This window comes from Mandrillus leucophaeus, unplaced genomic scaffold, assembly GCF_000951045.1.
Source record: "Mandrillus leucophaeus isolate KB7577 unplaced genomic scaffold, Mleu.le_1.0 Scaffold41, whole genome shotgun sequence".
Classification (NCBI taxonomy): domain Eukaryota; kingdom Metazoa; phylum Chordata; class Mammalia; order Primates; family Cercopithecidae; genus Mandrillus; species Mandrillus leucophaeus.
This window is the reverse complement of record NW_012104365.1, coordinates 663,755-677,227: the sequence shown is the minus strand read 5'-3', so window position 1 is coordinate 677,227 and position 13,473 is coordinate 663,755. Positions and strand designations below refer to the sequence as shown.

Sequence of the window (13,473 nt, the reverse complement as noted above, 5' to 3'; positions counted from 1 at the left end):
ATACACTTACACATAGACATACAGCTTGGAAGATATATAAGCTCTGGAAAACTTTGTAATTTTGAGTTGGTCTGGTGATAATTTCCAGGCCTTCTCCCTGTAACCGGTTCTCTCCCAGTTCATCTGAATTTTGTTATTGGACCTTGAGAATAAGCAGCCCGACTCTCGATTTGGTCTGAGAACAATGGGACAGGTGGAATGAAGATAGGGCAACAACTGTAAAGATGGTGTGCGAGTGAGGGGAATTTGGAAATAACAGTAGCTGAGGCCCAGCCAACGATGGAGTGCTTCTCCTGCCAGGCCTGTCTCTGGAACCGGCTAATGTGGGGCCGCTCATGTCAGTACGGCCATCTGTCTCTTGCTATGCCAATCCCTGATCCCAGCCTCTTAGCCAATCCTCTTCTGCCCACCACCTTCCATAAGGACCCAGAGGATGCACTTCAAAGTTCTGGGTCTCTTGGCTGTGAACACCCAACCCTCCCTTTAAATATCCTCCAGTTGATTCTTGCCGGGCATGGTGGCTCATGCCTATAATCCCAGCACTTTGGGTGGCCGAGGCAGGCAGATCACTTGAGGTCAGGAGTTCAAGACCAGCCTGGTCAACATAGTGAAACCCCATCTCTACTAAAAATACAAAAATCAGCTGGGTGTGGTGGCATGTGCCTGTAATCCCAGCTACTCCAGAGGCTGAGGCAGGAGAATCACTTGAACCTAGGAGGCAGAGGTTGCAGTGAGCCAAGATCATGCCATTGCACTCCAGCCTGGGCCTGGGTGACAGAGTGAGACTCTGTCTAAAAAATAAATGAATAAATAAATAAATATCCTCTAGTTGATTCTCGACGTGTGTTTTGGTTTTGGTTCCTGGCCAGTTGTAAAGTTCCTTGTGGGTAAGAGTCACATCTTCATTCTCGTCCCAGACACGGAGCTCAGCAAGATCCCAACAGGAGATCCCAACAGGAAGGGTGTGGAGATATGTGTCATCCCTGGGGCAAGGGCCATAACTACTAGTCACCTAGTTAATTTCAAATCAAATTAATGACCTGTTGTTAATGACTTCTCTGTTTCTGTGAGAGGCACTGACAAGTAATACAGGGCTTAGGTATCTAAAAACCATTAATTTGCTTCCTCTGTGTCTCCTAAGAGAGTCTCCGAGAGACAATCATTATGAAAGTCTTGCCCTCCAAATCCAAGTAAGAGGTGGTATTATTCCCACCATGAGGAGACACACAGAGAAGACACTTGGGTCCTGGATCTCCATCTTTCCATGCCCCATCCTATCACTCTAGATCTAGTAAGTAAAATTAGACTGATGTAGTGTGTGTGTTGCGGGCAGAGGAGATAGGTGTCATTTAATTTTCATGACTAAAACACAGAAATTTTGAACTTGAGGGCAGAATAATGTTCTCTAAATTAAACAGAACAGGAATGCTGAACGGTGAACAGCCTCATGGAACTCCAGGAATAGCAGGGACAGGCTGTTCTGTGCTGATGGTTCCTGAACCAGTGTTTTTAACACCCAGCGTCGTTAACTTTGCATCTTAGTCAAGGCTGAGGTACTCTCAGCAGCCCTTAAAGCATTACCTCCCCAAGAAATCACTCTTAAGTACTGTAGGTTTAAAAAAAGAAAATCGCAGGTACCACAAATTGCACTTAGCAACTACCCAACCATATTATTTCCTTCCTGTCTAATATAATTTTTGTTTTCCTGTATAAAGGACTTATGCTATTTTGAAAAATTATCCTCCCTTCTAAATTAACCTGGCTTTTTATTTGTTTTTAGCAATCAAACAAGCTAAGAACGAGAATGAGGTGGTCCTTCTAACTAGCTTCTAAGTAACTAGATGTAAAGATTTTCCTCCATAACCTTCATTTAAAATGGCAAATTGTTCTGTTAGGAGGTAGACGGCTGTGGAGAGTGGGGGAGAGCAGGGTGGGAAGTCGTATTCTGAGAGGTAAACCAGGCAGTTTGTCCCCTGGACAAGGCTCATCTCTGAATGAAACCACATGCCACCTCCTCCTGGCCCAGCACTTCTTAGTCATTCTTTCATCCATTGATGCAACAAATAATTGTCGTGTAGGAAGGGGGAAATCAGTGAACAAGTCTGGCAAGAGCCTCGCCCTCAGGGGCTTACAGTCTAGCGGAAGTTACAACGAATACACTAGATGACTCCATTAATTCATTCATCCCACAAATAGCTATTGATTTTTTTCATTTTTCAATAAATAATCATTGAGCTGTGACTATATGAGACACTGAGAATTATTTTTGAGCAAGACCGGCAAGATTCTTGCCTTCAAGTATTCAGTTCGATTGGGAATTATAACAAGTAAATTAACAAGATGACGTCAGAGGGGTAAGTGCTATAGAAAATGCAACATATTGTGATGAAGCACAGCAACGAGGTGAGAAACGGTGACGAGGGAACTCTCTCCGGGAGGCACATCTCAACTCAGATCCATCCTATGCACCTAGGGCAAGGTGTGCCCGGCCAGGAAGCTTTTCCACCTGACCCCTGGCACCGTGCTTCCGGACTTTACCCCTCGTTGGGGTATTATTCATGGGCATGTCTGATGTTAGCTTCTCCGCGTCCCGCCTTATTTATCCCCTCCGAGGGCTGCAAGCTCCTGGAGGGCAGGTGGGACGGGCACAGCTGGTCGGCTGGCTGGCTGGTGGATTTGGGACAACAGCCGGGGCTGACCCAGGAGGTGGCAGGAACTCTTCTATGGGGCACCAGGAAATTTTGCACAAGTGACCACCACAAGGAACATCCATGTCAGCAGGCTGACCGCATGCGTCCACACGCCTCGAAATGCCAGGCGAGGATATGCTGGGCCAGAAGGACAAGGAAGGCCAGGCGGGCGCCCAGGCACCTCCTGGACCTGACCCAACTCTGCCCAGAGGTCAAGGCTCCCGCCCCACCCGCCGCGCCTGCGCAGCACAGCGCCCGCGCCGGCCCCCGAAGCTGCCGTCTGCGGCACTGCGCCGGCGCCACGCGCCGGCGCTAAGGGGTGGGGTTTCCTTGCGCTGCGCGCAAGGCTGGGGCAAAACCCGGGCCGGGATAGGGCGTAGGGCCGCGCGTCGGGACGTCCCTCGCGTCGGGCCCGACAGCGCCTGCGCACTGCGCCGCCGGCTGGAGTGCTGGGGGCGGGGCAGGGGCCGGTGTAGCCTCTGTGCCTCGTTGTCCCCTGGCGCTACCCGGACATCGCTCAGGGTGCCGGCATCATGAAGATCTGGACTTCGGAGCACGTCTTTGAGTAAGTTTGGGGAACGGGGGCGGCTCCGTGGAGGGCGGGCACGCTGGCCCTGGAGTCGAGGCGAGGCAGAGGCGGCCCGCAGGAGGCTTCTAGGCGTCGGGCCTAGCAAGGGGAGCGAACCCAGAAGTCTACGGGCCCTGGCGACATGGAGGGCAGGCCAAGGTCACGACCCCGAGGCTCCCTAGCCGAGGGGACGGCTCCGACCTCCAGACCCAGGCAGACCTGCGACCGGGAGGGTGACGGGGGCCACTTCCAGGCTGTCCTCTACCATGAGGTAACCTCGGGCCGGCGGCCTCCTGAGGTCCTGGGGGCGTCGCGGAGCACGAGGCCCTTGACAGCACTCAGGGTTGCCACATCGCGCCCTGCGAAACCCCTTTGGGACGTGGACCCGAGGATCCCAAAAGGGAGGTGTTGGTTTTCTCCAGAGTATACTTTCCCTGGCCGCCTTTTGGGTGGAGTTTCTACCTCCGAATGTGAATTTCGGGTGAACTGTGGCCACCAGGATGTGAAACCTTTTCACAACTCGTTCATCTACGCAGCAGAGCCTTGGATTTGGAATTCAAGGTCTAGCTCTGACTGCAATAAGCGTGTGACCCTGGGTTACCCATTTTTATCTGAGAGATGGAAAAGGACGGTCGTCAGGGATCACCCGTGTTAGATCCCTTTGAGGCCACGTTCAGGAACATCTTTTTGGATAATGTGAAATGTTTACTAACGAAAATAGGCCTTGAACCAGTTGGATGTGGAGAGTTAAATCCTCTTCCAGGTCCCTGATTCCATTTACAAAACAGCCACAAATTTAAACAGCGAAATCCCTTTTTTCCCGAGTTACTTGCTCTGTTCCGCTGATCTTAATGTCGTTGCCACACCGTTTTAATTAGTATAACCTTGTAAATAAATATACTACAAAGCTATTTATGTTTTTAAAAGTGTCTCTGAAGGCATCTGTTACTTTTTATTTCTTTTTTGAGGCAGAGTCTCTCTCTGTTGCCCAGGCTGGAGTGCAGTGGCGTGATCTTGGCTCACTGCAACCTCCGTCTCCAGTGTTCAAACGATTCTCCTGCCTTGGCTTCCCAAGTAGCTGGGATTACAGGCTCCCACCACCACGTCCGGCTAATTTTTGTATTTTTAGTAGAGATGGAGTTTCACCATGTTCATCAGGTTGGTCTCGAACTCCTGACCTCAAGTGATCCACCCACCTCGGCCTCCCAAAGTGCCGGGATTACAGGTGTGGGCCACTGTGCCCAGCCTCTGAAGGCAACTTTTAACACATTGTCAGCATTTGTACTTAGTGGGACACATCCTAGGGCCTGCTGTATCCTGTAAAGTATAGAATATTGGAATCAGAAGGAAGCTTTCTTTTCTCCCTACTGTTTACAGTCTTTCTGGGAGGAAAAAGACCCAAGATTTGTAGTCATTGAGATATTCATTAACCGGGTCACATTCATCACTAATCCATTTCAGCTCTGAGGATGTTTAATTTCAGTCCTCTTTTAGGTTTGCATGCGTCAGAAGTTCTTGGCACTGAGTATCCCTAGAACTTTCTTCTCGCATATCTTCCCTAACTTTTCTTCCTGGCTCATCCTTCCCTGTACACTCTTTCTGCCTTTGTCTTCAGTACTTCCCTGTCTTTTCCCATTCAGTGTAAATATTCAGTAAGATTCTGTTAGCCTTCCTGTGTTGGATTTCACCTGTGGTATTAATTGCCTTTTTTTTTTTTCTTTTTGTCACAGCCTTTTTTTTTTGCCCTGGGAGAAGCAGCCCTGATCCGTGCTTTCTCCCCACATAATCTGAGCTGTTTGGTCAAAGTCCCAAATGATAGGTATACATTTATGGCACCCAGGGTCTGTACTTTGAGCTCCAGCCTCTCTCGAGCTTCGCTTTTCATTTTCAGGTGCCTGTTAGGCATCGCTACCCTCCTGTCCCACAGGCCCTTCAAACTCAACCTATCTAAAATTGAAGTCATCATCTCCCCTCACAAATCTGAGTGTTGTTTCTGATCTTTAGGATGTTACTCTCTAACAATATCTAAGTCATCATTCTACATCTTATCTTTGATTTTCCAACACTTTTCTTCTGAGGCCTGTAGTTGGTATCCAAGTGAAGTCATTCATTGATTCCTTCAACATACAGAGATGCCCAGTATGTGTCAGGCACTGTTCTTTGGATTGATTACATTTTAATAAGTAAATCAAGACATCGATGCTGCCCCAGTGGAGTTGATAATGTCCTCACCTCGTTTCAAAGGTGAAGAAGTTGGACAGGTCAGTGAGCCATAGCCAGGTCCTGATCGTACTTTGGTGTGGTCTTTGAATGTCTTCCATTGTGAGATCTTTCCCACGTAATTATGTTAATACAGCTCAGATTAATTGCTGGAACATTCCTAATCATAGTAAGTATTGTTTGTAATGTTTGAACTGGTTATGGTTCATAAAGCAATCTTGAGCCAAGCTAAGTCAACATCAGCGGTTTCAAGTTGGTTCAGAGAGGAGAGATGGACTAAATTACAAATAATGCATAACCACCCTGAAGTCATGCGATTATTAATTTTTTAGAGAGGGTTGGAGGAAGAGATAAGGGCATGGAAGCCAGTTAACCATGGTATATGACTGGATGGAGACCGGGGGAGGGTTCATCTGATTTTCATTTTAGAGAGTTGCCTTGGTAAGAATCAGAGTGCTTGGCCTATGTGCTTCTATTTGTGGGGACTCTTCAGATTGATGAAGCAACGCTGCTTATATACCTGCATTGATTGCTGGATAAGGCTGGAGACTAAAGACAGAATGAGGTTCATTGGTACAATATTGTAGAGAAAAGAATATTATAATGAAAACATTAAAAATGATGTCACTGGTTATTCAGGGTTCTGGGAAATCAATGGAGTTGAGATTTTCCTTTTGTTGACAAGATATAGTTGTCAATCTGAGTTCTCTAAAAAGTTGGAATAATATCTACTTGTTTCACTTTTAGAAAAATAGAAAGTAATGCTGTGTGGCTTATCAGTCATTGCAGCTTGAAACATCATCCCCAGATCTTGTCTTTTTCCTTTAAATGAAGATGAGAGCACACATAAGTAGTATAGAAGGCATTAGAATCAGACTGCAGGTGGACTAAATCACCTTTAATACTGATCGTACTTAATAAGGGGTCCTTTTGAAAATGATATTTTTTTAGCCAGGCGTGGCGGTGGGCGCCTGCAGTCCCAGCTACTCGGGAGGCTGAGGCAGGAGAAAATGACATTTTTTGTACAAGTGTCTTATTCACAGAAGTTGTGACGTGAACAAAGGTGCGTCACATTTTGAATCACCCAAACACATGTGCTTTTTCAAGAAAATAAAGATCCTGCAAGTTATCAAGTGATGTGATATTATCACTTCAATACTAGGTGATAAGCAAACGCTTATTATATTAAAAGAGAATATTAGAAAATAGTATATTAGGAGTGCGCCTTAAGGACATTTTGTTACATTGAGTGACCTTTTCAAAACAGAAATCAGAATCACTCCTTTGAGAAAAACAATAGATAAAGATTGACTGGAGAAGCCACTGTTATTTATTACATTAAAATGAAGGGAAAGTTCAATAATGAAATCAATGCTTTGGATCTTTTTGTGATCCCTGTAAGAATTTATAGTGCTCATACATTCTTTTACTTTTTTTACTTCCTTATAAACTGATAGAATTGGGGTCAGAAAAAATAATAAATGGCATAATCATACTTTTGGCTATTTGTTTCAGAACATAATTTTTAAATACATTTTCATGAATCACTGGTTCTTCCTAGAAACAATTTACATGTGAAAGTGGATAATGATAGGCAGGAAAGATGGTTTGAGAAACTATACCGTAATGCTTTGTAGGCTGCTTTGATCTTTATAGATAGGAGTTTTATTACATAGCCTGTATTGTGGAAAAATACTGAAGCCTGTTAAAAATGTAGATCAGGTTCCCATAATCATCAGTGTTTCAGAAGGTAATTTTTCCTAGATAAACTCATTAAACTTACGTTGGAATGAATGATTTGATAGATTATAAAAACTGTTTAACTCATATGCATATTTTTAAATGTTTGATTGTTTTGTTTTGTTTTTTGGTTCACATCGGCAGCCACCCATGGGAAACTGTTACAACAGCTGCAATGCAGAAATACCCAAACCCTATGAACCCAAGTGTGGTTGGAGTTGATGTGTTGGACAGACATATAGATCCCTCTGGAAAGTTGCACAGCCACAGACTTCTCAGCACAGAGTGGGGACTGCCTTCCATTGTGAAGTCTGTAAGTGTGTCTTTATTCCTGGAGAAATGTGACTGCTGTTGAGAAGTTTTCTAAACCGCATTATACTTTCAAATAGGTTGTGGGAGCCTATTCTGAATGTCATTTTTTTGCATCCGTTCAAGTTGTATTATAATAAACTTGAATTATGAGTATATAATGAATTGGAAATATTATTACAGTCTTCATGAAGGCACCCGATAAAATTTTCTTAAGGAAGCCAGCTAATGCTGTGTAATCTGAAAGGAGTTATATTCTGCTTTTTCTGCTTTTGCCAGCAACTTGAGACCAATACTAAGATTTGGCAGTAATGGTCTGGTCATAATTGTTAGGTGACAGTTCTGTGGTCAGTGGTGGGTTATGTACCTTAAGGAGTATGTTCTCGGACTTGTTATTGCCACATTTGTTCCAAGGTCTGGAATTCCTTCCTGTACATTTAGAAAATTCTATTCCCTTAAGAATGAACAGGCTTTAGTGAGCAGATTTTACCAGGAAGAAACTAGAATGCCAGTTTACCATAATGTGAGAAAACTGGTGTAATAAGTGGATCCAGGTTTCTTTAGAGGGGCTCTTTATGGAGAGTAGGTTCACCAAGAAAACTAAAGTACACGTTTTCAATAGGAATGTACTTACTGCCTCCTTTATGCAAACCATAGTGCAGACACAGAAATGAGCAGAGTTGGGGGTGGGCTTAGGGTCACAGCACAGGGAGTGACAGTGGACACTGATGTGTGATCCTCCATCATGAGAAAGCTGTTTTTCTGTCTGAAGAATGAAGCTGAGGTGCCCCCTCACTTGGGCTGTTCTAGGACGATGCTGATAGATGCCTTTGAGTTCTCCTTTTTCTAGCTGCCATGTTGCCCCAAACCTGATTTCCATATTTCAGCCTCAGCGCTCCACTGTCGCACTGCGGCAGATTCAGGGTGGTGCCTCACGTTGCAGACATTCTCAGTGGGCTGGTTTCTGATTGTCCCTGGGAAAAGTTTTTGTGTCTGGCAGTCTCCTCTCATCCATGATATGTGAGTAGGCCTCCTTTCTGACCTTTGTTTCCTCTCGTTTTTAGGAAGCGGATTTTTGGTTCAAAATATTGTAACACATTTTTTCCTTCAAATAAAATATTGGTACACTTGGTAAGAAATTCTTCCTCCTCTGATTCCTAATTCTGAATGTTTTACTTAGCTTATTGGTGCAGCAAGAACGAAAACATATGTGCAAGAACATTCTGTAGTTGATCCTGTAGAGAAAACAATGGAACTTAAATCTACTAATGTAAGTCTTGGCTTCCTTTTGTTTCATTTCTAACTATCTGGCTGAGTTCTTTGTCTCTCTCCTAGTTGCCATAGAAGTGAGTGCATGTTCATGGTGTGGGTCAGAGAATCCCTGCTTATGTGCTAGCCTGACTTGGCCCTGGGTGTCGCTTCCAAACTTCCTGCTCTCATGATCCTGCCTATCTCTAAGGGGATGGCACTCAATAAAATGAGTTTGGGATTATGTGTATTACCATTATTATACTTTATTTCCTCAACTTTACTTTTTAAAGAAAAAGTAGACAGTGAATAGTTTATGCAATAATAGCAGCGGTTTGTTTGTTGTTTTATATGTTTAGTAAGATTTTGGCTTGTGTGTTGATTTTGGCAACATTTTGAATCTTCAGTTCCAAAATGATTTGACCTTTTTTTTTTTTTTCATTCTGTAGATTTCATTTACAAACATGGTTTCAGTAGATGAGAGACTTATATACAAACCACATCCTCAGGATCCAGACAAGTGAGTAAAAAATATTTTAACAAATGTATTGTAAAGGGTGTTTAAGTTTTTTTTATCAAGTTTTTTGAAAATGAAAGCTGGATCATCTGAATCTGTATGAATATGTTTTGTTCCAGAACTGTTTTGACTCAAGAAGCCATAATCACTGTGAAAGGCGTTAGCCTCAGCAGTTACCTTGAAGGACTGATGGCAAGTACGATATCCTCAAACGCTAGTAAAGTAAGTGAGGCTGCTTCTTGGTTATTATCCCTGGTTCGTTTCGTGGGAATGGAATGGGGTGCTGACTGCACATGTGTCCTTGTAAGCCAACCCTTGCCAGTTCTACCATAGGAAACTGCAGCACATTGGACAGTTACTTACCAAGGCTCTGGGTTCACATCCAAGCTCTAACTTTTAGCCTTTTAACCTTGGGCAATTAAGTTAACCTTTCTATGCCTCAGTTTCCTGTTTTTGAAGTGGAGATTACCCATTTTACAGGGTTTGCATGGAGTAAATGAGATAACATATGGAAAGTGTGTAGCCTGGGGCCCAGCACTCAGGAAGTACTCAATGATGTGTAGCTGTGTGTCATTTAAAGCACTGTTTCTCAACCTTTTTCACTATTGTCTCCCCCCAACTCGTTTGAGACATATTTTCCCTAATTGCCACCTCCATTAAGTTATGTAACATATACATATGTGTGGACTTTATACATAAAAGAGGGAAATTTTTTCCATCCCCCCCCAAGAACCAATTTTTGCTTATTGAGAATGCATGATCTAAAACAGTAAGTTTAGAGAAAGATGCCTAATGCACTGTTGCATAACACATGGTTAATGTAGTTATCAGGAGATACTCATGGATGCCTTCTCTGTGCCATGCAGAGTGCTAGGCTAGACAGGGGATACAGCAGGGAGCAAAATAAATGTGGTCCCTGCCCTCGTGGAACTAAGAGGCAGGTGAAATTAATCACACAGCATTTCATTAGGAAAGAAAAGGTACAGAAAGGTATGAGAGTGCTTAATGAGTGTTCAGTAACTGATGTTTCTGCTGAGCGCCAAATGGGGGCAGGTGGATTGCCAGCGGTATGCCAAGAAAAGTGTTCTAGGTGGAGGAGCTGCGTGTGCAAAGGCCCTGGAACAGGAAGTGGGGAGTGCTCTTTCTGTTTTTCAAGGAACTGCATAGAACACTAGGAAAGAAGGGGTGAGGAGGGAGTTGAGGACCAGATCCCTTGTACAGGATTTTAGTTTACAATATAAAGAAAAGGGATTTGACCTTCTTGTCCCCCTAAAAAGGGGACCACTATAATCATGAAACAAATAAGACATTCTGTCATTGTAGATTCATTTGAGAACATCTTTTGCATACAAAATAAAAGTCAGTTTATGGATCAAGCCAGTTGCTCAAGGCATTTGATGTTTGCTAAATAACATTAGAAAAGAAAAAGCCAGGACAAAAACGATCTGTCATCCTGAGATTGAGTTAAACTTGTCATACTCCTTGTTACTTCCTGGTGTGTCATTAGTTCGATATATGCCTTTGCTCTCACTCAGTAACAATAAATGTATTGGATTTTTGTTTAAGGGCCGAGAAGCAATGGAATGGGTAATACATAAATTAAATGCTGAGATTGAAGAACTGACAGCCTCAGCAAGAGGAACCATAAGGACTCCAATGGCAGCAGCAGCGTTTGCAGAGAAGTGATCATGACAGTTGGTAAACAACATCGAGTACTCCAGGTCTCTCCAAGCTGACTATATATTTATTTGTTATTTAAAAAATACAACTATATTTTGGGGTTTTGTTTTTTGTTTTTTGTTTTTTTATAAGTAGGTGTAAGGCTATGTGACTTGATCTAAACAGATGCAGGGCCTCTAAATAAAAGGGATCATCTGAAATTAATGTTGTTTGAAATTACTATCTTGATTTTGAGGGTTCCAATATTTCTGTGAAAACTGAACAAGAACTTCTTGGAAACTGGTATTGATATTCAGTCTCCTTAAGGTAGAATTTTCAAGCTTTTCGTACATTGGAACTCCACCTGACTTTGGACCAACCCCAGAACAGAGCAGAGCCACCTCCTATAGACACCCATTGCCCTGCTGCTGTACACTTCAACAGCTTGCACAAGGGAGCTCACTTAAAAGGAGAAATTGTGTAGTTGTAAAATATTTTTTGTGTAAAATACCTTACTCTGCTATAAACCACCATTAAAAACCAGTGTTTTGATTTGGTACTTAAATATTTTTGTAGTGAAAAATTATCACTGAAGTAACATGACTCCAACAAAAGTATGGTTTCATTATAAAAGAGTACTGTATTGATTTGCCAAAGTTTTGTGACTTAGTAAAGGTATTAACTTCCTTGGATTTGTACTTTGTGATTTAGTATGCTGTGTCGTGGGCTGGTTATGTTAACCGAAAAAAATAAAGTAATTACCTGAGTTTTGCAGCGCTCTAACTTAAACAGAAGAACAGCTGTTCACATCTTTTAGCATTTCACATTTGCCTAACTTAAAAATTGCCATGTGTCAAAATCATGGTTTTGTAATTGCTAAGGCATATGTCAGGTTATTTGAATATAATTACTTTTTGAAGTAATTGTGACCACAAAACATCTTTTTTACATGAAGGAGCTGTACATCATTTGAAATTACTCAAATGATGTCTTGCTCTGAGGCATAAACCCCAGGTACTTAGTGTTTTTAATAATATGGTGCCACTGCAGGATTTGGGGGTGGTGGGGAAGAACAAGGATAATGGTAGGGGGAGGCTTGGCCTGAAACTAACCACTACGTGAATAGCACTGCAGGTTTTACTTATGGGAATTCCTTATTTGGGATGTCAGGAGGGCTGCTGCAAACTGAAAAACAATCTAGTAAATGTACTTTGTTTTATATATTGTAGCAGGCAATTAACCACTAAATAATAGCTTTGACATTTGCAATTGTTGCATAGAGTATTTTTGTTAGAAGATGATTAGCTCTTGCCTTTATTTTACAGTGCTTAGTGTGATAAACTTCTAGTCATGTTTTCTATCAAAGAGACCAGTTAATATATGTACATAAACCACAGAAATAGTATAACAAACTATTTTTAAATTATCGTTTTCCTACTTAAACATTGTTTAGCTTAAGATTTCTTAGGACATTTGTAAAAGCAGGTTAAATTTAATAAGGTTTCTGATTATTTTTTTGTAACCAGAGATAGTTTTTACAAGTGAAATAACATTTCAGCTAAATAAAATATCGCTAAATAATTGATACTTGATGAAAATCTGCTTTGTATAATTTCTGCAAATTATCCTTGTTCTGAAAAAGGTGTAATGACCTAATGATGGAGATTTTTAAATCCTTATCCTTTGATTTTTTTTAAACTCTGACCTAATGATAAAACTCTATAAATTTTCATTTTCCAATGCAGTTAAACATAAATGCACAACAAGCAAATGAATTTAAGAGAACTAAACTGGAATAAGTGTTCATAAATGAAACCCTTGGACTATTTAATACGAAAGTTGATATGTGGATTAAGAAAAACTTTTGTTAATAAAAACTTTCTTTTAAGTGATGTTTTTCCTGATTATAATTTCTTTTTAGTAATTAAAGGTGAAGGGCAAAGGCTTCTTTTCTTTATGACAGAAACACTTTTAATTCCTAGACTGTGAGCCTTCATTGCGTTGGGTTAGAGCTTCTATCATAGGCACTGAGATGAGCATTTTCCCGGCCCCGTGGCAGCTCCCCTGTGCCTCCAGTGAGTTTTCCACACATTTTTCTTCCCATCCATTACGGGCAACAGTGGCAACTGTTGCCTTACCCTCCCTCATGTCGCACATCGGAAGCAGGTCCTAGAACTACAGAAAACGCCAGTCTCCACTGGGTTTCCAGGGTTTAGTGTCACTCCGAGAAAGGGGGTGCCCTAAGAGCCTTTCTAAATCTCAGCTCTCAGGACACGCTTGTCTGCCCACAGATATAAAAGAGCCGGCGCCGTTTCCCTGAAGCGCGTGCAAAGCCAGACCCTCGGGGCCGCCGTGCCCGCGCCGCCTCGCGTCTTCGCTTCCCGAAAGTACGCGACTCCGCGGCCCTCAGCAAGCGGAGCTGCCCCGGCCTTCTTGCCTTCTTGCCCCGGTCGCCCCAGCCGGGGCAATACGGAAGCTCCGGGACACACTCCCCGGGCGCTCTTGGAGCCAATAGGTGGGCG

The 13,473-nt window shown here is 42.8% G+C and overlaps 1 protein-coding gene across 3 annotated transcripts; it reads left to right on the top strand.

Annotated features, from left to right (window-relative positions):
• Positions 1–3,044: 3,044 nt before the first annotated feature.
• SLMO2 (slowmo homolog 2 (Drosophila)) lies at positions 3,045–12,843 on the top strand. Of its 3 annotated transcripts, none has more exons than XM_011992321.1 (6): positions 3,045–3,255; positions 7,363–7,531; positions 8,708–8,797; positions 9,225–9,295; positions 9,412–9,514; positions 10,859–12,843. In XM_011992321.1, the coding sequence occupies exons 1-6, from the start codon at positions 3,224–3,226 to the stop codon at positions 10,976–10,978; spliced, it is 585 nt and encodes a 194-aa protein (XP_011847711.1). In that variant the 5' UTR covers positions 3,045–3,223; the 3' UTR covers positions 10,979–12,843. The 3 variants fall into 3 exon arrangements, with proteins under 3 accessions (XP_011847711.1, XP_011847712.1, XP_011847713.1); XM_011992322.1 differs by having other exon boundaries at positions 9,412–9,518; XM_011992323.1 differs by lacking the exon at positions 8,708–8,797 and having other exon boundaries at positions 3,108–3,255.
• The last annotated feature ends 630 nt before the right edge of the window (positions 12,844–13,473 follow it).